This window comes from Myiozetetes cayanensis, unplaced genomic scaffold, assembly GCF_022539395.1.
Source record: "Myiozetetes cayanensis isolate MyiCay16 unplaced genomic scaffold, myiCay2020 scf1, whole genome shotgun sequence".
NCBI lineage: Eukaryota > Metazoa > Chordata > Aves > Passeriformes > Tyrannidae > Myiozetetes > Myiozetetes cayanensis.
The window spans coordinates 39,137,993-39,164,546 of NW_026086604.1; the positions used below are offsets into that span (position 1 = coordinate 39,137,993).

At 35.0% G+C, this 26,554-nt stretch overlaps 1 protein-coding gene across 4 annotated transcripts in view; it reads left to right on the forward strand.

Annotated features, from left to right (window-relative positions):
* ST18 (ST18 C2H2C-type zinc finger transcription factor) overlaps positions 1 to 26,554 on the forward strand; it is a 166,540-nt gene that overhangs the window by 91,483 nt on the left and 48,503 nt on the right. For all 4 annotated transcript variants that reach the window (XM_050328284.1, XM_050328293.1, XM_050328301.1 and 1 more), the window contains 4 exons: positions 1,508 to 1,614; positions 7,625 to 7,679; positions 9,559 to 9,589; positions 24,127 to 24,317. In XM_050328284.1, coding sequence (XP_050184241.1) covers positions 1,508 to 1,614; positions 7,625 to 7,679; positions 9,559 to 9,589; positions 24,127 to 24,317 — 384 coding nt within the window. The remainder of the gene's footprint in view (positions 1 to 1,507; positions 1,615 to 7,624; positions 7,680 to 9,558; positions 9,590 to 24,126; positions 24,318 to 26,554) is intronic.

A 26,554-nucleotide genomic window follows, 5' to 3' on the forward strand; every position in this document is an offset into this window, starting at 1 on the left:
TTAGTTCTTTATTGGCAATCTTAGAGAAAATAAATGAAAAATATATTTAAATATATTGTTAATAAATACTTGACACGATAGAATTTTAGGCAAAAATCTGGTGAGTTTTAGGCTTTAGAAAGAGCTTTGCTCACCACTGTAGTTTTCTCAGAGATCTTTTGTTTTAGGTTTGTGTCTTTTGAACAAAGAGGAAGAGGCAGGTAGAAGGCTTTCAGACTCCTTTTATGTTTTGTTTTTTTCATGAATGTTGAAATAGAATAACAGGAAAAGAGGCCTTTGAGGATAAACAGCATCTCTTTCCAGCAACATATTGGCTAGAAAAGTGCTTAAAAAATCTTCATGGTATTAGGGTGTTTTGTTCTGGGTTTTCTCCCTTCTTTATCATCTTAAATCTCTTGTCTATTTCATTATTTGATAAAAGTTTATTTATTTTAATTAAAAATTATCGATGCAATGTAACTAATATCTACTGGGACATGAGCAAAAATTAGTCATTCAGTAAACTCTAGTTTCCCTGAAAATCTATTTAGAATGAGCCTTTCCAATTTCAGAAATGTAATATTACAAAATATCATCACATATCATTAAATGAATATTTAAAGTTCCAAAAGTTTATCTGCAAACTTTGTCATAATTGGAATAAGTTCAATGAATAGATCTATTTTACTAAATGCACTGGATAATATGTGAAACAGACCTCTGAAATTGCAAGTGATAGCAAAATTTTTATGTTTTGGACACTGGTGCTAGTAATTACGCCACAATAAATCTTAGCCTTAATAACTTCTCATCATTAGATGCTCCCAGGTTGCAAGTGCCTGCAACTCTAAATGTTAGAAGGGTTTGGGTATTCAGTATTTCTGAATACAGGGATCTCAGTATTGTACACTCAGATGTAAACTTCTGTGTCTCTACTTCCTCCATTGGTACTGCTGATTTAGCGTAAGGTCCCTCACAGAAAAGAATAAAAATTGAGCAGGGAGAAATGTCAAGAATTTCCTTCAGCTGGCTTATGCTGAGAACACTATCAGCCAGCCAAACTTCTAACTCCGATATTCAAAATCAGAAAAAATAAAACTGAGGTACTTCTGTTTCTAAAATATTTCAGAACACTTCTTATTTATTTAAATCATGTACTGAACTATTCTACTTAGTCAAAGAGGTTCTGATGCAATTAAGACATTTGACTAAGGATTTCTACATATAGAAACCATGGATTTTTATCCATGCAAGAAAAACTTTCCTTAGAGCAGATCTATTTCATAAGTATTTGAAAGGGGCACTAACAATATAAAGAAAACATCATAAGGAAAGAAAAAATGCTATTCTTTATGCCTTTCGGAATCATCATTTATGCCTCTATACCCTATCTTTGTAAAACCTCAGAAGAAAATATTGCACCATTTGATTTAAAGAGTGTCTTGTTTCATCTATATTTTATTTGGTATAGTTGGTTTTTGGTCTTCTTTAGTTGTTTTGTTTGTTGTTGTTTGTTTGTTTTTTCCAGAGAATGAATTTGAAGATTTTCTGTTAAACCGGGTAAGGCATCTTGGGCTAAGTGACGAATTTGGTCCTTTGGAATCTGCACATATTTTCGTCAGGAAACACTCAAAGGTGGGATAATTTATTTACAAAATGAATTTAAATCAAAATATATCTCTATATTAGTACTAGAATACTATGTGGTTTTGTGTATAGTGTCTTGCGCACTAAGATTGCTTTTCTCACATAACATCTGCTGTTTTAAGAACAGCGGTCTTCAACAGTCAGTATAGCAATATTGAAAAGATGAAAATGTTTGCAAATACGTAGAAATTCTAATTTTTAATTTTGCAAATTACACTCTGTTAGCCTTACATACTGTCAATAACACAACTATCTTGGAATCTATATGACTTCACGAGTGAGAGTATACTTCATAATATACTGCTTAAATTTAATCTTTGATGGATAACTTGTGGGTTTTTTAAAATATATGTAATGCTTATTGTTTAATTTTTTTAAAACTGTATATCAGTTGGGTGGGCTAAAACTTTAGTGTATTTATAAAGATCCCAAGGCATCAAAGTATTTTTTTTTCTGAATAGTGACACTTTCTTTCTTCTAAAAAATTACATTTAATATATAATTGTATATATAATAATAATCTGGGGGAAAAAAAGCCTCCACAAATCAACCTGCATTGAGATGCATTTCAGCGTGGTTTACTATATAATTTTTCTCTGAATTTAAAAAAGCTAGCTGTTGCCCCTCGATTTCACAAAGCTATGACTCTGCCCTCTAAAGCCTTGGTAAAGAAGACTAATAGAAATACTTGGCACACGTTGATTACCTAAGGGAATAATAGAACTATTTGCTGTAGTCGTTTGGCAAAAGGACATAAACATATGGCTTTGGTTTATATTCAGCACTGCCAGTTGTGCAAAGTTGCATGGATGAAGTATACAACAGCAGTGACAACTCAGAAATCAGAAGCAAGAATCAAAATAAATCATCCTCATTACAAAGCTATTCGAGCTTGCCTCTGATTTAAGGTTTATTTTATCACTGCATATTTTTAAGAAGTGACTTCGCACAAAAAAAAATCTACTTCTCAAAAATGTTTACACCATTCAATCACACTAAAAAATGCCAAATTGTTGATGAGTTATGTGTGTTATAAACAAGCTTTAAAGTCTGCATTTCAGTAGATGTATTTATTTTAATTCGTGAGAAATTAATACAGCTGAACCAATTATTTCCATGTCATTCAACTTTTTCCTGGAGGAATCACACATAACATTGGGCAAACTAAAGTGAAATATTAAAAAAAAAAAAAAGATGATATGACCTCTTGTTTAAGAATAATCAAAATCACAAAACAAGGCATATTTTTAGGGATAGTCTTTAAGAACGCTTTGGGAAATGGAGAATGGATTTATGTGCTTTAAAAATCGTCAGGGTTTCTTTTATTTCTGGCTGAGTTCACTAGGCAAGTGACAGTGGGCTAGAGACTTTTGTCTCTGTACAAACTTACGTAGTTCACAAATTAAGAAAAGTAGACAAAAGGTATTCTTTTTCCAGACCTCTCAAAATCAGGTAAAGTTAGTCTTAGAGAAATTGTTTGCCAAACAAAAATCAGACGTAACTTTTAGTTGGAAAATCACAATGCAGTGCTAAAGCTTATATTCTAGATAGTGATTTCTTTTTCTCTAGCTAGTTATGCGAAAGGAACAGATTGACACTCCAGTAGTGTGAAACCCACCCCAGGAAAGTCGTATTTATATGAAGATAACAATGGAAATTACAAAGTTCATAGTTCTTACATTTGCTCTTTCCAGGAGATGCGTTTCACTTTTACCTACATCAGCAACACTGACTTCCCCATGTCATAGTTTATTTCATTGTAGTGTGCTGTAAAACTATCTTACCAAGATAGTAGTATCAAAGTAGTTTCTGAAATTCAAATTTAAAAATGTGCAAATAAACTGAAATAGTTGCTATTGTTATTATTATTATTATTATTGTCATTAGCATCATTTATTGCACATGCCCCTTTTCAGCTGTTAGTCATTTTCTTGGATCCTATTATAACATCAGTACATGCACATGTGCAGAGACAGATTCCAGGCAGACAAAAAAACAAACTCAGAGCCAAATCCTGATTCTCTCACTCAGGGAAGTATTTCCAGGTGCTGCTCTTGAGTCTGTTATCTGCAGTAGGATGGTACAAACAGAAGAAGGAACATTTGGTTTTTGCAGACAGGAACTCTGAAATAGTTTGCTCACAAAGTATGATTGCTGCTATTCCACCAGTAAGTTAATCTGGAGAAACATGAATACCCTGTAGGAGTCAAATAACAAATTACTACAGTTTCAACCAGCAGAATTTGTGGTATAGTCAGTGACTCTCATCAGTTTTCTGTGATCTAGTTATTGACTTCCTCTTAAGTCTCAACCAACACTGAAGGAAAAGCAGAGGGAGGATCAGATTGAAATTCACAAAGTCAGACAGAGAGCATTCGTAAACCTAGGGAGATTTGTTGCATCATGTTTTCAGAAAATAATTCAACAACAACATCCTCAGTAAATTTTGAGATCACAGAAATATAGTATGACTGAAGCAGCATTTATTTCTTAGCCCACTTCTTTAACTATTTGGGACATCACGGCTACTACTCCTTTGTCATTGTGTTTCTGACTGTGTATCTCCCACTAATTCCTTTAGAGTCCATTAGCTAGCTTCAAGTAATTTTGAAAGCAAAATGTTTAGGTGAGTTTTAAATCCATCAAATCAGAGAATCTAGGTATAAGACACAAAGATTAAGTGGACTTAATTCCACTATTCACTTGCTATTACTTTTGTGGAGCTCGCCCTTAAAAAATATGGGACTAAAATTCCATGTAAAATTTTCCTAGCTAATACTTTATTAACCCTACAGTCCTGATGGCTAAAAAAATTAGTAGTGAAACACTGTGTGAGGATTTTGTGCGGACATGACCATTTTATTTACCTCTTATGGGTTCTTCTCTCAAGACAGCAAACATATCTAGTGGGAGGGAGAGCTGAGATTCTCCAGCTTTGACAGCAAGAAGCACCTTCCAGTATCCATCCAACCTTTACAGTAAATAACAGTAATAATGTATGTCTCAACACCTTCATAACAATTACTTCTAAAAATTGGACAGAATTTCTCAGAATTTAATTCGTGTTGTTACATGGGCGATTCGAAAGTTTGAATGCTTCTTTCTGACCATCCTTTTCTGTAATTTGAAGTAAAATTATGTAGTTAAAAACAGGAAATGGGATAGTTTGTTCACTTTTTTTCAGTATCATGACAGTCTCTGAAAGAGTTACCAAACCCCAAAGACATTGCATTTAAATTTTGAGCAAGAGAGTTCTTTTTGATGACACAATTAAGAGATTTCATTTTTATTCAGTTACTTTTGTGTATTTTTCAGGTTAATGTATGGAATATTTTTTTAAGTTAAAGTGGTTTTTATGCAACACAGACATGATGATTATTTTGATATATGTATGCACCAGAATAAAGTGTCCTATAAATTTTAGGTTTGAGTTGATAAAAACATCTCTCATAGTTGGAAACTTTTACAAGGAAGGAAAATCAATTGAAGAAATCACCTGCATTGATTTCATCACTGGTTTTCACTCTTTGTGTGTTTTTTAAATATTCATCACGATGCAACCTGCTGTTTAGACCAAAGTAACTGCTGTTCAGTAGAAGCAGTGGACACTTTTTGTTTCATAATTAAAAGAGCAGCAGTGTGATTGGTGTGGTATTTATTATGAAATGATGACAAAGGAGTACCAGTGGTTTTAATAGTTTTAGCTTACCGGAGCTGTTGTTAATTTTGTCTGTAGAGTTGCAGGTGAAATAATGCACAGTGGATAAATAGTCTATATTGGTTTAACTGAACATAATATATAGTGTGTTCTGGAGTTGTTTGTCTCAATAGACTATAGTAATCAAAAGTAATGAACCTATTATGTGCAGGACCTTGGAGAGCATAGAATGGCAGTAAAAGTGTGGCACATAAAAGGTTTATTAAAGGAAATTAAAGTCCATCATTGCCACACCTGCTCCCCTATTATAAGTCTATGGCAGGTCAGTGCCTTCAATCACAACTCAGCATCAGAGAACAGAACCATGTTTCCCATTACCATTGCAGTCACATTGTGAAAACTCGTTCTCCACGTTTTAAGGATAGTAACAAGTAAAGACTGCCATCAGCCCTACTACATAAACACAAGCCCCTCATGTTCCTTCCCTGATGATGATCAATATCAGATGTAAATTTAAACAGAGAAAAGATATCACTGTCTGGCTTTGATGACTTCCATCAATTTATACTTTCATTTCAGACATCACTAACCTGTGTTCTAGAATTAGACTTCTTCGAGTCCATGAATGCCCTTTTAAAATGCTTGTGTTCTCTCCTGATAATAGGTATTTTGATTCCAATAGCTGTTTATAACTTTCAAACATATATAAAAACAAGCAAACAAAAAGACCACAGGAAATTAGAAAAAAATACTTTTTATTCCCTAGAAAGGCTGACTTCACTCTTTCTGTTTCTCGGGTCAATTTTGTCATATTCTGCAATGTACTTTCAAATAAGACCTTCAAAACATCTCGGTTATCTGAGTCATCTAAAGCTAAAAATAAAGCATACTCAAATCTCCAAACTCTATAAATGGAAAAAGGCACAAACAGAGCTTCTTGCATCTTCCCTCAGTTCAGTTCAGCTGATCTTCAGAAAGGAAGGGTGAAATAACAGGATCTTCTGTTGACATTGGTGTTTATATTGCAGCCTTTTGCAGGGAGAGGGATGCCAGGAACTTCTGGTATCCTCATCTACCTGTCACCCAGCACAGATTTATAAATCAAATACTGATGTCTGCAAATGGATCTGCAGAGGCACATGGGAGTTGTTTTGTCTTAAGTATACTTGGTCATCGCCATTTTTCAAACAGGGAAACTGAAATTCAAAGTGGAGACAGATAGTAAGATTCCCTCAGAGACTGAAGAAGAATCCCAGAGTTCCTAATATTTTGCCTAGACAAACATTCCTGATTTGAGAATCTTCCTTACACAAAAATTAAGTATTACTTTTAGAAAGAGGAGTTCGCCTCGCTGGACATGGTCAAAATGGCACTGTCGTACAATCTGCTATATGTCACTGCAGTTCTCCACACCATAACATGAAATCTTAATCCCTTTGAATTTCAGGGGTTTGCAATAAAATCCATGGATTGAAAGCCTGCCCCTACAATTATGTGTCTGGGACACATCCAAGACCATAAGGTGCATATTTCCAGTGCTGGTTTAGATGTAGCCAAAAGTGTTGTGAGAACAGCTGATCTTGAAAGGACTCTCTTACTTCAGTTAGAAATCTTATGGCAACAGCTGAGTTTTGGGGGTGGAGTAGAGGGTGTCTGAGCTTTTAAATTTTTTTGGTTTTCGGTTTTTGCATTTTGTTTGGTTGGTTGGTTGGTTGGCTGGTTTTGGTTTTTTTTTTTTATGTGAAATACAAGCCTGAGCACTACATTCTCACAAAAACTAATATAAATCCATAACTCACTGCCTTTAAGCAAAACTTAAAGAAGTAGTTGATTAAGTGGTGAGGTATTTCAAATCTGTACATGTGTAATTATGCACTGTCAAGCAAGAAGCTTTCACATTTTAAGGATGAAGTTGTCAGAAACGCAGGTTCCAACACAGCTGTATAGCTATGCCTCAGTTAACAAAAATGTAGAGGCAATGCTGTTTTCTGGGACCTTTTCTTCCAGGGGGTGGATGCTGAAAGTAGCACTCATGAAGCATTACTCTTTTTAACCTTATGCCTTCAGCTAGCACCTGTAGACCTTGTCATTAAACCTTACAGAGTCACTCATAACCATCACTTTATTAAACAAATCTGTATCGTTAAAGGTATCTCCTAGGTATTTACTAGATATTCACAGATGGCTTTTTATCTCTTTGACAAGATTAATAAGGCATGATTATTCTTTTTTCTGTTACTGTCTAGCCTTTGGAAATGTAAAAAAAAAAAAAAAATTGGAGTAATTTTTTTTTCTCAATGGCAAAAGGTGTGGATTAAAGACCTTGTGTTAATATTACAGATGGATGCAGATGGGGAAAATAAAAAGCTGCGCACACGCTCAAAAGGAACCAAGGGTGAGTTAGCAAGCATGCTCCATGACCCCGTGCCCAGAACACCATGAAATATGATAGTTCCTGTGCACAGTCCCTAATGTGCAGTAAGAGAGTATGTAGCTTCCTTAAGGCCACATTTTTAATCAAGGCAGGACACAGACTACTGGCATTAAGAGGCACGATGTTATTAGCTATGGTTTAAAGAAAATCCAAAAAAATCTACTGAATGCTGTTTGCTTTGAGTTATTTTTCAAAGAAAATCAAGGCTATGCTTTCTATTATGAAAAAGAAAGATTCTCCATAGGGAGTAAAACTAGACAATATTGAATGGATGTTTCCAAAATAATGTACCAAAACTTTGCCTTGTCCACCTGAATGTTTTTCTGTCTATTGCCAATAATTACCTGTAAATTAACTACATAAATGGTCCAGAAGTATATTTACTTTAATCAAAAGGTGCAGGTGTTTGCAGCAGAGAACTTTACGTGTTTTTTTTTTTTAAAGTACCTGTGCTCATATTTCATTTGCAAAGTTATGACATAGTGTTTTTCCCAGAAATTCCACTCTTTTTGTAAGGAACAGATGGAAATGCAGTACTGAGAGATAAACAGGCCCTTAATGATCTCAACATCTGGAAAACATGATTGACTAACAATACAGCCTTTCCAGGAAAATAACTTTTTATTTTAATTCATACCACTTTTTGTGACTCTTGATAACAAGTGAAAAATGGAAATACTTAAAAATAAATGTCGAAGTTTTGCCTGCCCTGTGAAAATTTTTGCTTATGACTGTTTTCAGAGTGCAAAGAACTCACCTTTCACTCTGATTTTAATGAGATTTCCATGCTCTCAGCATTGTGCAAAACAGACTAATTCAATGCATTGTCACAACTCAGTAGTTCTGGATTTTTATTTTTTGTGCCTTTAGCTTTAAGTTATGGTCAGAATTAAAAAGTCTGGTTTGGCTTGTTTCTCTATTTTCAAATGATCAAAGGCATGAAACGTGCTGGACTTCACTTAGTAAGACAGAGAAAGAGGGCTGAATACCACACATTGACTTCAGATAAGAGGATAAGTACAGAAAAACCTTTCTAAAAAGCATAATTGTTGTCAGATCAAAACTTTCATGCAACCGACTGTGATATTCTCTGCAATTAATATAAAATTCACATATATTTTGAAAGTACTAAAACAGAGGACTTGGCAAGTCACTGAATAGAGAAGTTATTCACACCTCAGCATTAGTGTATGTCTTCTCAGTTGGTCGGGATTGTGAGTTAAAATGGTTTGGCTGGTTTAACAAACATTAATTGTATTCATTAAGGGTTTCATACCCTTTCCCTCAAAAGGCTAATAACACAATTTTAAAACTCATGGATTTTCTTTCTCTATATTTTACAGGCATGCACACACATGTACAGCAATTAATATATGAGAATATTTTTCCGGAAACAGAAACAACAGAAGTTGCCTCTGCAATATGAGTAATTCTTAGAGACACCTGTTGGCCTTGTCAATATGCTGTATATCATTGTGTGGGCAGGTATTTGAAAACACTAGCCTTCAGCATTCCAAAATTGAATTTAAATTCTGAAAAAGCAGAGATTTCAATTAAAAAAAAAAGTGTCTCCTCTTTTACGTTTATTTTTTTATTATTATTTTCCTTATTGTTCACTGAACACCATACCCCAGGTTTTATGCATTCTAAAATAACTGTGAGAATTATATGTTCAGTTAACATTTGTCACTAGTAGCTATAAATCCTGTGGTTAGCATGAAATAACCACCTGTGTTTTGATAGCCACTCCTCTCTCATTACAGATAGGCAGGTGCAAGGTTACAGAAAGCACAAGACTGGAAGTGTAAACTAATTAATTCTTTCCTGCTTTTATTAACAGCTCAAGTGGACTCTATAGCTCAAGAGCTCAGGTAAGAACTCATGTTTATTTTTTCAGTTTTATTTTCTGGTTGTATTGATAAATTCATACCACTGGTATTGCTGTAAAATAAAGAATCCAGCAATTGATGTATTATGTAAAGATTTAGCACATATCTGAAAAAGGGTACTTGATGCAGATACACTTTTTAGATATACCAAAAATTAAAGCAAAATGTTAGCCCTAATTATATAAGCATAATCAAAAGTAACTGGAAGTGGACAGGATTCAGGTGTGCTGTCTTTATCTTCAGCCTGTGTCAGGCATAAGATAAAAGAGTTTCTAGTCAATCATCAGATCTTTAGTCTTCTTTTTACTGTAATATGCATTATAGTATCTCAATATCTGAATATTCTAAGAGATACTAACATATTTTACTGGATGGCTTCTATAAAACTGATCTGTAAACTACTGTAAATTCTTCATGCATTAATGGCTCATTCTTCCTTAAGTATTTGTTGAGGTTTCATAGTGTTTGGAATTAGCAGGGAGTACTTCGCAAATTTGCATAATGCATTGTAGTCCATTCCAAACTGTAAACTACACAACGCTATTCCAGATCACAAATATCCTAATAAAATTTCAACATTACTACTTTAATCTACCAATGTGGGCCTCAACTCCTAACAACTGATCCAAGAACTTAGAACAAACTCGGGAAAGACTGAGAGGTTATTCAGTAACAAATCTCCATGAAATAAAATATTTACAGGTAGCTGCAACTTCCTAGAGTTAATAATCAAAATTATGGTTCACTACAGCTGCAATATAAATACTGAAAACGTTTTTGCAGAAAGCTCTTTAGAGATTTTTTTAAAATTAACTTATTTTCCCTACACTCACTTTTCATCACATGCTACTGAGCTGCTTGTTTAATGACAGCAGGCATCCAAAATACATGCTTGTGTGTTCATCCATCTAGGGAACAGAAACATCATCATGTGATTTATTTGATCAACCAAAATGCCACTACCTCTTAAGATAGGACATGATATATTTACAAGAAGTTATTTTCAGTGAACACACACAATATTTTAAGGCTTTGTTTTATGATAAAACTGAGGAAATTATAAGCTTCTTATAGATATTCCATGAACAGAAGTGTAGGCTAACTTTTTGGATAAATTATTCATGGTGAGTCACTCATTCAGCTCTACTCTGAATCTCATTTTTCTGTATGGCTTCAGTTTCCTGAGATTTAGTGCTTCTCCTTTTTCCTCTGTGCATCCCTAATTTATACACCAGAAGGATGCATTAATCCGAAGAGGCAGTCATCCAAAAATGAGGATGGTCCATGTGTTCCTAAGAGAAAAATGTTTGAAAAATAGAGGATGTACAAGTTTCTGCAACATCATGGAAGCTGTAATTTATGTATTATCAATTGCTATAGCTTTTCCCAAGCAACTTTGTTTTTCCCTATGAAATACATGTCGTCTCCTCAAATCTTCGTTTGCGAAGCCTAGCCATGATGATGACATGTTGTCTTAGCAATTACTGTGTCAGAGATCACTCTGTCAGAGATGTGGACTACCTCCATAAGGAAACATACATTGGTTTAAAATAGTGAACTAAACAGCATATTAAACAGCATTGTCCAGTTCTTTACTTGGTATTTCTGATTTCTACAGTACCAAATTCCTCACAGGGTATCTCTGCAGTCAAGTGACTTTACTGGCATACCAGTCAGGTGATCAACTTTTATGAACCTATTTGTCATGAAAAAGTAGAGGGAGAGAGGCAGGGGCTCCCTTTTGGAAACGTAGCCAATGGACTGCATTCCTATTAGTCATATCCATACTATTGTGGCAAAATTACTGAACGTTCCTCAAGAATTAAAGACTGAAATAGTCTGTTATGTTCCCTGGATACAGATATTGAAACCACTGTCTTTTCTGACCAAGGTTCTAAATGCTGTGTTGGCTGAGAAATTTAAATCCATGTTTAATTAATTTCCCCTTTTCCCCTGGCTTATCCTATCTGACAAAGCACTTTTGCACTCCTTATTGAGTTTCTGTTACGAAGTGCCTTGGGATACTTCTACATGAAAGGCACTACATAAGCTTACATGCTTATATTGTATTATTATTAATTTCATAACATTGATTGGTTCTAGAGCATTTGTTAGCCTTTTCTTATTCTGTAACTTATGTTCCACAGAAGTAGAGAATGAAATAAATAAAAAAAAGCAAAACAAAGAGTTTCAATCACTGATTAGATTCAATAATGCATGAAAATTTCTCTCTTCTAAAATTCAGGCACTGAAATCTTGTTTAATAGAGTTAAAAGCCAAAAAAGTATTTTGATTTCAAGAAAGCTAAGATTTCACCAAGAAAACTGTCTAATGTTGTTGTTATATCCATTTTCTCCTGAGAAGTAGGATCACCTTTCTGCATAAAAAGTATATTTTTAGAAAAACTTTACCTTATAGGGCAATCTGGATTTTGGGTTTGGTGGTTTTGGTGTTTCTTTGGTTTTTTTTTGTTGGTTTTTTTTTTTTTTCTGATTAATAAAATAACTAAAAATTTTCTTGCACTGCAGTGAGTTTTCAGAGGACAGTACTTTTCTTCCAGGTACTAACCACCTATACAGAATTATTTATGTGTCATACTTACACTGATTTCATGTAATTATCTGTGTTAAGGAATCCCATGTTTCAATATCATATAAAAAATTTTTTTAAACATGAATACTGCTAACACTGCTGTGTTACTAGTTCAGATTTATTATGGTTATTTTACTGTATCTGCTGCATACCCTGTAATATTGAAGCATAATATGTTAAACTTAACAAGTCCTTCAGAAGAGAACTGTTTCTTCTTGAAGTCTTAGTTATTTACTTATTAAAAACATGGTTTAATTTTTTATTTAGGAATGTAGTGCTATGGTGATTTCATTGGTAGTTAAATTACCTTAAGCAAAGATGAGCCTTTTTATCATTAGCTAAACATGGCAAACAACAATATGTGGTAGAAGTGAGTGCTGGAGCCAGGAGATCTCTGTCCCATACATTCAAGTTTGAATCTGACACCTTTTGGGCATAGAAGCTTCATTGTATCCATCTTCTGCAAGAAGCAGAATGAAGAGGTCTTCTCTTAGATGATTTAGTCATGGACCACTGAAAGGACCAGGACCTTCAGCTGTGTTCAGGATTAGAATGGAAACCAAAGGAAAGTGAAGAATATTGGAGTGATGTATTCTCATTACTGTGTTTTATTTAACAGATGGGATACAGTACAATGAACCATCTGTAGGTTATAAAGTGGCATCTGGGTCAGACCAAGGAAGAGCAAACTGGATTGATCTGAGTGCAGGATTGCAAAAGCATAGATCAGTTTGGCTAAGTCCGTATCTGAATAGAAAGGGTATCATTTCTGAGTTAGATACAGGTGAAAACAAGTGTTTCTGGCTTCTGTCACTAATGATTAATGAAGACTCCACAAGGTACTGGTGTTTCAAGTTATGGAGAGTAGCCCTGTTCTTCAGCGGGAATAGTTACACATCCCCTTACTCTCTGCAGTGCTTCATCACTTCTTCAAAAATAAGGAAAGTTACCTTTCTTATATGGAACTCTTGTTCCAGGTGTTGTGAGAGATTTTAGATATTCAGAGAAGAACTTTTCCGTGCAAGTGTATAGAGTTATCAGTATCTTGAACGCTTTAGCAGAGAAGGAAGTAATAGAGCAGAGATGTCTGGATGTCTCCTTGATAGGAGGAGTAACTGGATACTTTACCCTTTTCTTGCTGTCTATTGATTAGGAGGGTGAGAAACCAGCAAAGCAACCCTACAAGCAAAGGTATGAAGCATTTCAGAAGGTCTGTGTTACTAAAATGTTTTCCTTACCTTTACCAATAATGTTTTAAGAGGTATGTCCACATAAATGACAGTATACTAGTATGACAGCATACTAAAAAGCATTTTTCTAAGTGAAGTAGTTATTCCTTACTCTACTGTGTAGACTATTTTGCTGGTTTTCTTTAAGAACTAGTAAACTATATGTATGCGATTATATCTGAACTCTGTTTCAGACAGTAGTCTGAATGGAGGTGAAGAATTTGGTAGGTAGAAGATAATTTGGCCACTCAGGAAAAGTTCATGGCATGAAAGAATGTGCATACCTAGCTGCATTTAGAAAGGAATTATTCATTGTTATACTCTTTTTCTGAGCTTCATAGAGTAAGCAGATTTTTAAGAAGTACTTGTATGAAAAGAAAGCAGTAGCATGGCAGATGACTGGAGAAGGAGGTGAAAACCTCCTTTTTTTAAGAAGGCTTTTATGTACCCACTTCTATCACTTAGATGATAGAAGTGGGCACATAAAACAAAACCATACAAAAAGACTCAAAGTTATTCCTCACTAAGAGCTGAGATTATGGTTGATTTGTGTAGCTATCACATTCATAGTACTCTTCACAGAACTACCTAGAAGAGAGACAGAGACTGAAAAAGCTTTTCCTAGCATGCATCTGGAAAAACTGTCAGGTTTGTCCTTTGGTCTTGGCTTCTGTTTCCACAGGAGTTGGTCATAGACTCTGATTTTCTGGAAACTGTTGTGGTAAAGCACATTTGTCATAATCCTGAATAAGTACATTTGGAATAGAAACTGAGGTGGACTCTTGAATTTCCTGGTGTCTCATCTGTCTCCCACTGGCAGAGAATGTGGGACCCTCACAGTTCTTAATGTGTTTTGCTGAAACAAATTGTGTCTCTGAATTCAAATACACTTAGTAGTAGATGTTAAATGAAGATGGTCAATATTTATAGCTACTGCCAGACGTGTCTGAGCTTTGCAAAAACAATTTTCTTTGCAATTGAAGATTTAATGTTGACAGCATACACTCCCATCTCTCCTCCCCAGTGTTCCCCATCATGGTAACTGACCGGGACAGAGTTGTGCCACCTTGACATTTAAATCATAGAATCATAAAATCACAGAATTAACTGGGTTGGAAGAGACCTCCGAGATCATCAAGTCAATACTTCTCCATGATTCATTAGATTAGGCATTTCACCTGAGTTAAAGATCTGTATCATGCTGTTTCTATTGAAAACGGATCTTCAGTTAAACAGTGGGCATTAACCTTAAGAGTACCTATTCTCAAGGTCTGTCAACAGGATGAATTAAGAGTATCTACTGCTTGCTCTTTAGCTTGGAAAAGGAACTTCCTCCCTACCTCAGACATTGTGGAAAGGGAAATGGTTATGGGGCTTTGGAAATATTAACCTCTTCCTCTTACTCCATGGTTTCTGGTATAAGCAAGTCTGTCATAATGCCATGACTCATGCTTTCTTAAATTCCCATTAAATCTTGTTCATTTACTATTCTTTTCTGACAATGCTGTTAGTTTCTGAGAAACTTTTTCTGATATGCCAGCCATTATTACTTTCCTCAAAGAATCTGTTAAAATCTATGTTTTTTGCTAAGGAAAAATGATTTTGTAGTTGATGTTCAATAAAAAACATTGAACATTCAAGCATAAATAAACACTGAACAATCACTATGATTTTCTTAGAATGTAAGGTAACAAGAACCTCCACACTGTTTGAAGAAATGATAACATATAGTTTGGATGACCACAAATAATGACTTTTAACATTTAGCAGGTTACCCTGAGGTTGATAGGGTGTTTTTCTATGTTATAAAGTAAAACAAGCCACAATATTATTTGACTTAAGTATTTAGTGAACTACTCTGAATAACTACTAAGATGTTTGAAATAAGAGCTGTATCTCATGATCCGTCTGAGATAAATGAGGTTGGAGCTTTTAATTATGACTCATAATTTCCTTATTTCCTATACATGTTCAGACCTTTGATCTATGCACTGTGACCTCTACCTTTTCTTACTGGGTTTATTTAGAACATTTAAAGGCTGTGTTTCATGTATAGATTTCCATTTTAGTTTAACTTTAGTTGATACTTTATGTTCATTTGCTTTATAGGTGAGTTTTGTAGCTCTGTTCAACAAGTGCATTAGGTATGTTTCTAGCGTATTGTAGACCTCTTTTGATGTTTATTATGTTCATTTCTAGCAAACACTGGCAGTGTCAGTGTCTCTTTTCTCTTTGCTATTATATTTTATTGTGGTTTTACAATTGTTCTACTTAAAGACTCAATTTAATATTTAAAAATATTAATAATATTATTAATATTAATGTTATTATTATTATTTAGTTTCAATGTGTGTTTTTTCTGCAAGAGTTTTAGACTATATGTTAAATTCGCATCACTTTATTGTGGCTGCTAGACTGACAGATATTTATTTTCAGTTTCTTTCTACCTGAGAGCTTGTTGCATCCTAGAATATTCCCTGCCTTGAACCAAAATTTTTACGTCATTTAATCTATTGCAGGAGTTGTTGTCTTCCCCATCACAACTTCTGTGTTTATCAACACTCAGTAAATATTATCCTCCCAACCCCACACAGAAATTTAGAGTTGCATATGCCCTCATGCCTTCTGCTGCATGACAGAATGCATCAGAACATTAGAGCCCCAAATGTTTGTTTCCTCTTATGGCAGACCTTTTCTCTGTAGATGACCGCAAGCCATATAGAGATGGAAACGCCAACCGGTAACTTCTGCCTCATATATATCAATCATGAGTTAAATATTATGGCTGGCTGAATTGCTGCATCTGACTGATGTTAAGGGTGGATTCAGCCAAGCAAAAGCAAGCTGAAACAGACTGTGTACAGCCTGGAGATAGCAAAGAAAGGAAAAGAATGTAGCCATGGGACTCTCTGCTACATTAAAGGGAGATACTGCCTCCTGACAATGGACTGCTTACAGTCCTATTGTCTGTTGTCAAAAAAGCCCCACAAAGCTTATCTATCTTCTTTATGTCTTCTTTAACCAGACTGTAGTTACCAATATGCTTTTTATTTAAGTAGTTACTGGCATTAGCAGGCTGACCACTTGTGTGCAAGGCTTTCTGGATGCAAAGGTTGTGTGGATGATCTGTAGATTTGCCTAGAAACTTAATCCATTCTAAACCAAATTCTTGGCTTGGGTCCCACTGGAATTTATTGACCTACTGAACCTGGACAGATTGAGTGAGTAAATGAAAAAGAGGCTAGGGAGGATGGATTTGGCCCAGATCTTAAGCATTCATTCATATTAGTGAGTTAAAGAACTTCTTGGGCTCCACACAATAAAAGGTAAGTTTCCTCTAAACTGACTCTTATTAAAAATAGCTTACCTTTTAGAAAAGGATCCAACTATACAACTTTAACCATGTAGAATTCTTAATTTATGAGCTATAGAATGACACCAGGAAGAAGTCATCTGCTTCATTGACATAGTATTTCAATTTGAGGGATTATATACATTATTTTTATATGATCTGAATATCCTCATGATCCTACTAGTTTGTAAACTGAAAAAAAAGAAAACCAGAGAAGTTGAATCTCTGCTGTCCCCCTCTGAGCTGCTTTTTCTTTGGGGAGAATTGTGTTAAAAATAGTAACCTAGAGTTCAAAAAATAATAATAAAAGTAGGCTTAAAAAAAAAAATAAGCAAGCCATTTCATGACCCTATTGCAGCCTGAAATTATTGTCCTGGACCCTCTGGCATCACAGAGACATGAGCTTGAGGCGTGGTGTATTTCACCATAACTGCTGACTTACCATTGCTCCACTCTTTTTACCTGCTTCTTTGCATTTGCTCAATCATTTCACAGTCCAGTTGTTCTTTTCGGTCAGGTGGCCTATAACATTTAGTTTAGTGTTTGAAACACCTCCAAGCTCAGTACATAATTATTCAACACCATTACCCATTTCTCTCCAGTCTCTTCTTATGGGGTCTAATAAATTCTCTTTCACTAACAAGGCTATGAAAGATCCTTTCTTTTATGTCTTTTTCAAATAAAATATATCTTTTAAAATCTTGATCCAGCCAGTTTTCAGGTATGATATCATATTTTCTTCACATTGTTATCTGTCCAGTTCTGTTCCTTTTTTCCTCATTTTTAAATATAGAAGACAATTCAATACCCCCAAGTTACTGGTCTTATTTTGCTCTGTATTAGTGTTCATAAATATGAATTTCCCTTTTATATTTTTCCCATTTTTATCTCATGTGCATTCATTTCATTGTTGTCCAGCACTGAACTGAACTTCTCACAATGCTGGCATTTTATAAAACAGAGGATTGCCCATGTATGGTAGTAAACTTCTCTAGTTGGAGAAGGTCCTTTAACCCTGGAATGGTTGCTACAGTGCACAGGAAAAGCCTCTGTCCCTGTCACAGATACAACTTGGAAGCCAAGTGTATAAGTTTGTTGCAAAGGGATGACGAGAATTTTTTTTGTTGTATGTGATGCTTAAAAATGAGGATCAGTCAGATTTTCTTTAATTGTTGTTGAAGTAAGTCCTGATAGTTCCAAGCTTTGTTACTGTCAATTCTCTGTGTCTAAATGAAGAGTAATTTTTTTTCAACACATTTATATTGCTTTAAGTTCTTATCATTTTAATGCTTCAAAACGTTGATGGAAGGAAACAATTTTTACCTGATGAATCCTTTTACAAATATATTTTTCAGGAATTCCCATCTGGAGTTCTTTTCCGACTATTTTTCACCTCCTAGTCTGAATCAGTGAAATACAACACACTCAGTCATGGAGTCCAAATGTTATAAATTATCTAAAAGTACTGTGGCTTGGTTTACTTGATAGCATAGAAAAAATCATTAATGTCAATAACTCTGGCTCCAGATTAGCAATCTGGGCAAATACATGTTTAACTTCTTGTAAGGGAAAAGAATGAAGTGGTCCTTTACAAGGACTGGCCTCCAAAATTTAATCTGTAAAAGCTCGTATCAGAGTTCTGTTAACAAATGTCCTTCTTTAATATTTTCACATAAAGCCATATGTTTTCATTTGCATAATTGTGAATATATTTTAATAATTATAATAATTATTTAAAATAATTGGAAAGAAAACTTTTTTTTCTAATTTAACTCAGACTGACAACAAATTGCAGCTCAACACTTGATTGCAATTTTCTCAGTTGCAGTTTTACTCCTTGAAGTTCTTCAGCTAGTGTGTGTTACCACCTATAATTTGCAAAGCAAGCAGTTGTTTCTGGACATGCAGTTTTCCCCCAGCTGACAATTTACACATCTTACTTTTACTTTTCCTAAGTAGGTAAAATGGTGATATCTTTTATCCCAGCATGTTCTACTATTCAGGGGTAAATTCATGGACTTGTAAAACATCTGTAAGCACAGTATCATATCACACTGAGTAGAAAAATGTTTGGAAATGGTGAGTACATTGCAGAATGGAACATCAGAATACAGTGCTGTAGAAATACTAATGTATTAATTAACATATTAATCCATACTGCAGACAAGATAGAAGGTTTGTAAAGGATTCTTCTGAGATTGAGGGTTGCAGGGTACAGAAGTGTGTTTAAGTCATTACAGCCTTTCCTTCAACTGCCATTCTCACTGATGAAAAGCATCTCATTGAGTGTCTATCTTAAGAAAAAAAAAGGGGATTGACCAAGTCCTTCTTTAATACACAAGTAATTTTCTTTATGTGCATTGTAAGAATTTGTTTAGTTTTGCATTCAGACCTTATATGGATTTTAGAATGGAATAAACAGAATTACTATTTAGATGTTATTTTTTCAAGGACATAAACCTTGTAACTTTCATATTCTAGTATCCATGATCCTAAGTGATGCAATTTACTTTCTTCATTGTACAAAATATTCTTCTCTCTCTCCATATATATATATATATATATCTCATTCCTCTTCTGTATCCACTGTTAGTATATTTCCCTGATCATCACTTTAAGAGGAACTTAAGATTTTTCTGTAATGTTTGGTGATCAGACAATTTTACAGCTATAGCCTAAACCTTTGGAAGTCACTGTGCTAGAGAGTTAGACAGAATTTAGCTCATCTGTTTCTTAGAAAACAAACTGCCATAAAAGAAGACTGAGATGGGGTGAACAGAATTTCTGTTCCTCTTGGGTACCTCTGATTCAGTAGAGTCTTAAAATTCTGAGAATAAAGCCCAACCATGACAGATGTTTGTGAGTTACTGGTTCATCTTAGAGTGGCAAATGTCCCAGAATTTTCAAATGCCAACTCTTCCCTCCTGTAAGGAAAATGCAGTATTTGACTTCTACAGTGCCCTAGGGCATCTGAAAGTTTGTGATAAAAACCTGATCAAGGTGAAAAGCATCTGGTAACATCTTTAATCGCAATATGATTAAGGAGTAGTTAGACTAACCTCCTCCTTGTAACTACTAGTGTGAAGTTAAATGCTTCTGCACATCAGAAGATGATGTCTCATGTAATTGAAATTCAATAGTTAGGCAAACTGTCAAAATACAATTCAGGTTAAGAATTGAAAATTATTTTCTCTGCAACTAAAATGTGTCACCAATTATTCTTGCACAAACTCACATGAAGAGTGGGATTCTCAAACAGTATTAGGCAATAAATGTAAGTGCCTTGATATTCAAAGGCATTAATTTTCTCTCTTGAATCTAAGGGGTGTACATGAGCTTCAGCGTGTTCTGGTCTTATTATTTTACATGGCATCCATTGCAAGCATTATTTAACGTCAGTTTTCAGGCTGAATGTACCCCTGGTTTTGCCTGCTATGAATAGGAAAAAAATCCCCAGAGATCTGGAGGTCTTGCCTTCAGGTTGACTGCAACAAATCATTGCTAGATTTTAACCACTACAAAGTGGTTAAAGGTCGGGTTGAAGGCTTGATAGATATATCACTTAAATGAACTAATAACAAACAAACAAAAAAAAAGACAATTTTTAAAGAAAATCTGTATGTCTACTTAAAACTTATTTCTGAAGCACTGCTGAGTGGTGGAGAGCCAATACGCAGTACTGCCTGCATACTACCAGTGCCTACAAGATGTGATCTGAGAAGAAATAAAGGAAAGGGAAACACCCAGTAAGAAACACCCCCCACCCCGAAGGATTTAGGTATGAAATACATACAAAAGATTTAACACGGGTGTTTTTTTCTGCATATGCACGAGGTCTTAGTGTCTTAGATTTTAACTTATTGACTCACACTATGATAACTGACACAAGACTGGTTTTGGTAACTGAATCATTGACTGAAAGAAATAATTATAAAAAATTTGCTCATTGTAGATATTATAAAAAATTATTTGTTATTCATGAAATTTAAGTACAGTTAAATTGGGGGAAAAAATGCAAAACATCTATTGGCTTTTGGGCTCATAACAAAAAGAGCTTCTCCTATTTTATGAGTCTCAGATTACCAAATAACCTTGACAGTTGAATCAGTGTTCCATGACAACAAGCAGGCCATTGATAAATAGCAACAAAACTATTAGACATTGAATTTAGGAGAAGAGTAATAGAGAAACTAAATTATAGGTTTACCATTTGACAAACTACAGCTTGACAAATCTGTGATAACCTACATGTGTGTCTATGTATGAATGCACATAAGAGAAAGAGAGAAATAGAAACTTTTAAAGGCACAGGTGAAATTGGCATGACATGAATGTAACAGAGCCATAAATATATTCTTTTCATAGTACATAAATTCCCATTGTCCATTATCAAATCCTTAACAAATCATATGTAAGTACTTGAAAAAGCTACGCCTTTTTTTTTCCTGTTTTTTTTTTTTCTGTTTTTATTTTCATTTTTAATTTTAAGCACTGTAAGAAGATAGAAAAGGAGAGGAATTGCTGATATATTATTGATCTTTAAACTGGCTTTTGCAAACTAATAGATTTTAGTTAAAGCTCAGAACCAACAGTTTAAAAACCACAAGCAAAAGCAAGAGCTGAAAAATCTCTTCCTGGAGTAAGGAGAGCAATTGGAACTTCCTAGGATATAGGTGACAGCTGTGTTTTGTCATCTTGCTGTAACTGAAGTGGAAGGTGTCAGCAATGATTTTACTAGAAGTTAAATCTCAGATATTCCCTTCTTTTAAAATGATGGAAACTATAGATGAAATCTGGATGAGAGGCCACTCACATACAGAAAAAGATACAATAAGAACAAGCTAATGCATCAGTCTTTCATAGAGGAGAAACTTTCTAACAAGAATAGTGTGCTTCCAGAAAGATTTTTGGGCCTTCTGTCCTGACTCTGATGCAGGAGCTCTTGATTTACTGCTGTAAACTGTGATGGTTACAGCCTGGTGGGATTCCCGTGCTCACATTTCCCAGAGCAGATCTGCAAGTGGCAGGTGGCAGCAGTTCTCCCACACTGGTCTTTGCCGTGGTCTGCTGACATCTGAGTTTGACTATCTTTTCCAGCTGTGGTGAAAAAAACATGTTTAATAACTGTCATGCCACTCCACAGGGCGGGGCTTGTAACAGTATGTTACTGGAAAAAGATTGTACTCAGTGAGAAAGAACACTACAATGAATTTATCAGATTACCATGTTGTCCCTTAACTGGACTGGGTTAGTGAAGTCTTGCAGGCAAACTGCAGGATAAAGGCTGAAGAACTACATGAAGTTCTGTGACCTGTGTTTCACAGGAGGGCATACTACGTGATCTAGTTGGACCTTCTTCTCCCAAAATCTATTGATTATGCTTGTGTAAGAAACAGTTGTAGCTTTGCCAGAGCAGAATTAAATTCTGGAAATTCATCATGTCCTAAACATGTTCACAGTATCTACTGGAGGGAAACTTGGAGCTTGACAAATAAATGAGAAAGATCAAAACCAAATGTAGGGAAGGTTTGGGTTGATGAAAACAATTGTACATAAAGGGTTTTCAAACTTTTGCCATTTATACAATTTTCCTGGAACAACGTGCCGTGGTAAAAAAAAAAAAAAGCAAGCATATTTTTCCACACTACATCCATCTCTGATATCTCTTATATGGGCATTGTTTCCAGTGAGATACTGATACTACTGTGATTCTGATTTTCAATATGATAATCACGTTAATGTCTACTCATAAACAGAGAAATAACATAGAAGCCATGTTATATTCAACTACAGCACGTGTTTAGCATCCAGTATTCCTGATGCCCAGGAACTTTCAGAAGATCAAGAATATCCAGTGTTTGAGATGTGTATGGTGGAATTTTAGCAGTCCCCCTAAAACGCAGATCTTTGTATTTCCATATCCTTTATGTTTGCAATGATGTATTGCCAAAAAGGTACTTAGCCAAATTTATTTTTTTTTTTTAACAAAAAGCTCAAGTTAGTCATATGCTTTCATCCAAAACAATCAGAACCTGAGCCAATTTAGTGCACATAAGATACCTTGGAAGGATTAATTTATGCTGCTGAGCTTGTAATATGTGTAACCAATAGGAGTTCTCTTCATACATGGTGTTTTTTGTTTTTGTTTTTTTTTGCAAATCTTGCAGCTAAGTCAGTCAGCCAAATGCAAAATCCAACACCTAAGGGCATTGTGTAGATTTGTGATGCACCCTGGGGGTACATAAGGTTGAGAAACCATGGAGTGGATTACACAGATCCATATATGTAGTTTTTTCATCCCTGACAGATATAACATGAGCACTATTATTCATACTACATAAATTTCTTAGTACACTGTGTGTGAGAGAAAAATTAAATCATACCAAATCACTTCCATGAAAAATTGTTAAGAAAAGAGGGTTGAAGGTTCAGGCCTCTTTAGTGATATGTCATATATTGTAACACCTATACACCATACAGATCAACTGCATGATGACAAAGTCTTGGCTAAATATCTGTAGAAACAAATTAATATGCAGATCAATATGTGGATCTATTAGGAGATTAAAGAATTATACTAAATCTGCTAAAGGTCTTCCTCTTTAAAATCCTACCATTTCTTCTCATGTCAGCCATCTGAAAATTAGGCACCTGGACTGGGTAAGACCTTTCCCAGGGAATGGCTCCCCCTCTTTATCATATAGATCTAATTTTAAGTGAGATGAGTAGCCTTTTGTAGGAACCTATACAGAGTAGAGCTGAGTAGAGCTTACACCAGGCTTTTATGGCTGGAATTAATGAAATGAAACCAATGCTTGGGACTAGAATTGAGAGAGGGACCTGTATTGCAAAATGTTATCAAGTATCAAGGTACAGTGTGTTTCACACAGGGTTTATGCTGTTGAGCTCGAAGTGTGTGATTGGATATCCATACTGATACAAAGGTAATGAACCCAAAGGCTCAGGATGTTGTAGTACAACTGGTGGTATAATTTTCCCCTTAGCTGTTTTTCAGGATTATCAACCCAGACTGAAATTTTGTTCATCCTTTCCTTAAAGCTGTTGGGTTATGGTTTGCTTTGGTTTTGTCTTCTGCCTCATTCCTCTACCTCCAAACAGACTTTGGCAGCATTGAGAAGAAATGGGACTTGCCTGTGCCCTGAAAACCTGTGCTAAAATTAAATATCCACTAGATAAAACTTGCTGAAACTGCAAGAGAATTAATATTTTCTCAGTCCTCACGTTTATACTTAGAATTAAACTTAAAGGGTGGTGTAAATTTTTAAACAGTTTACCCCTCACTTCTCCCACTTTTTTTCTCTATCGTTGGCCATCGATAATTGCAGTGCCTACAAATGCTCCATGGCTAAGAAGAGAAAAGCCGAAGACCAGATATCAGGCGTTCCTGTCAACAAAAGGAAGTCCCTGCTAATGAAACCCCGCCACTACAGCCCCAGCCTGGATTGCAAAGAAGAAAATGAAGACAGGACGGAGTTACAGGAAGAGATCAGTGTCGTCAAAAGCAGCTCAACTCCAGGTAGTTGCTTGAACTGGGCTTGAACCTGAATTCCACGGGAAGGGATAAGAAACAGTATTTTCAGACAGGATGCAGGACATGTTTGATTTCTAAGAGAGCTGGAATGGTGCCTTTCTGTCCAGGTTTAACTTCCATTTATTTTGTACAATAACTCCTCCCGGGGTCTAGTAAATGCTTTGTAGGTCACACAGAGAGACAACTACTGCAGCAGGTCAGATATGGAGCAGCATCTGCTTCTCCACTATCTCTGTCAAAGAATAAGTTTAAGCCCATGGCTGAGAAAAACACATTTATGAAGAGCAGATTTTCACTGGAATATATAGAACTCTTAGGAAGAAAAAAAAAAATAAAAAATGCTTAGCAAAACATTGTTGACTTTAACATTTAGCAAAGCAATTTCATCGTGTGACTACTCTGTGTGTTCTGTTTAACACGATTATTAGACTCAGCACTTTTATACTTGTTATTCCAACTCTGCTAAGCCAAACACATCCAACAATTTATAGAAACTTCTACAATGTGCCTGCTAGAAAATATGGATGAGGAAGGGGAGACAGAAAGATATAACTACAACATGCTTTCATTACTCTTCCTTTCTAATACATTTTTTTATATATTTGAGTTGACCAAAAAAAAAAAATCAAAAACATCAAAAAAAAAAAAAAAATCAAAAATTGGTTTTCACATATTTGTTTAAGAATATTCTGCCAAAATAGTTAATCATACAAGGGATAAGATATCAGTGGAAGAGATCAGGATAGGACTTTGGGAATCATCTGTAGACATGCCAAGATAAAAGCAATGAGATCTGACAATGGGAAATAAGTAGTCATAGATAGTATGTAAACATTTGAAGAATAAGCTCAAATGCCACTCAGTTGTTGATTGCTATGGGAGTTTAAAGGTATTTTATTTTCCACTCAGATTCTTCTTATCAAATATTTTTGAAGGATGGGATGGTAGATAATCTCATATAGGGTCTCTTTCCCACAAGATGTTGGACCACATTGTCTTTCAAGGTCCCTTCCAGCCTGGACTGTTCTATGATTCTATGATAAACTGAGATTAATAGTTTATGTATTTATCCACTCTAAACTGAATTTCCTTAAAAGAAAACACACACCCCCAAATTTTCTACATATGAATACAGTAAAACACATAAAAGAGGAAGAAGAATGTCTTTCAGAATAAAGAGTCAAATCCTGATTCTACCAAAATCACTGGAAGTCTTTGTGGCATTTCTATACACAAAAGTTTTCAGTTAGCTGTCAATTGTAAATCTTCTAGGAGTTTCTTCCAAAAATCTCTGTGAAAGCCCATCACTGTAAAACCCAGCTTCAAAGAGAACATTAATTAGCAAGGTGATACACGTCTCCCTCTATTGGGTGACATTGCAAGGCAAAATTCACCAAGAAAAAAGTTTCAAGGCTCTCAGTGCCTATTTAGCCTGCAAGGAGTATTTCTATCTCTTGACATTAGAAGGGAATCTGTTGGAGTAGGAGTTGGTGTATTTTTGGGATGGGGGGGATTGTTGTTGCTTGGAATATTCTTTTTTAGATATATGGATTTTAGCAAATTTTCATTGTATTGATTCAACCTGGTTCCTGACTATCTAGAGTTGCTTTCAGTAATATGTTTTTCTTTCCCTTTGTCTGTCCTCTGCACAGCTTGAAGAACTCAATGAAAGGAAAGTACTATGATGGGTGTAAAGGCAGACTCTGTGCCATACACAGACAAACCTAAGTTAATTAATTCTTTACAAAAAAAGGGCAAGTGTTAGGTTAGATCCATTGATGTAATTGTAGGGGAACCCTATTTGCATCATGCTCTTCAGACAAAACAAAAAAATCCATTTTATTTCAGAAAGATTTATTTGATATCAATACATCTCCCAACTGCTTGTGTAAGTGATAATACAACCTACTCCCTTTTGCATTAATTTTGGCAGCTACCAAACAAATTTCAGCTAACGCATATAGTTGGTCTGGCCATGTAGGCTAATTTGTAATCTCTTAGTGTAATATTGCTCATTTTATTGTGAACTCATGATTCTTGTCTATTGATTAGTTAGTGCTTCGGTTCATGGATTGATGCAACTGTAAACTAAACTGAGTTTTGATTATTTTAAAAGTAAATTTACAGCCTGTAGATGTAAAAAGCAAAGCTGGGACAGCTGAACCATTAAGACTGATTCAACAACAAATTTTTAAACATAGCTTTTAAAAGTTATTTTAAAG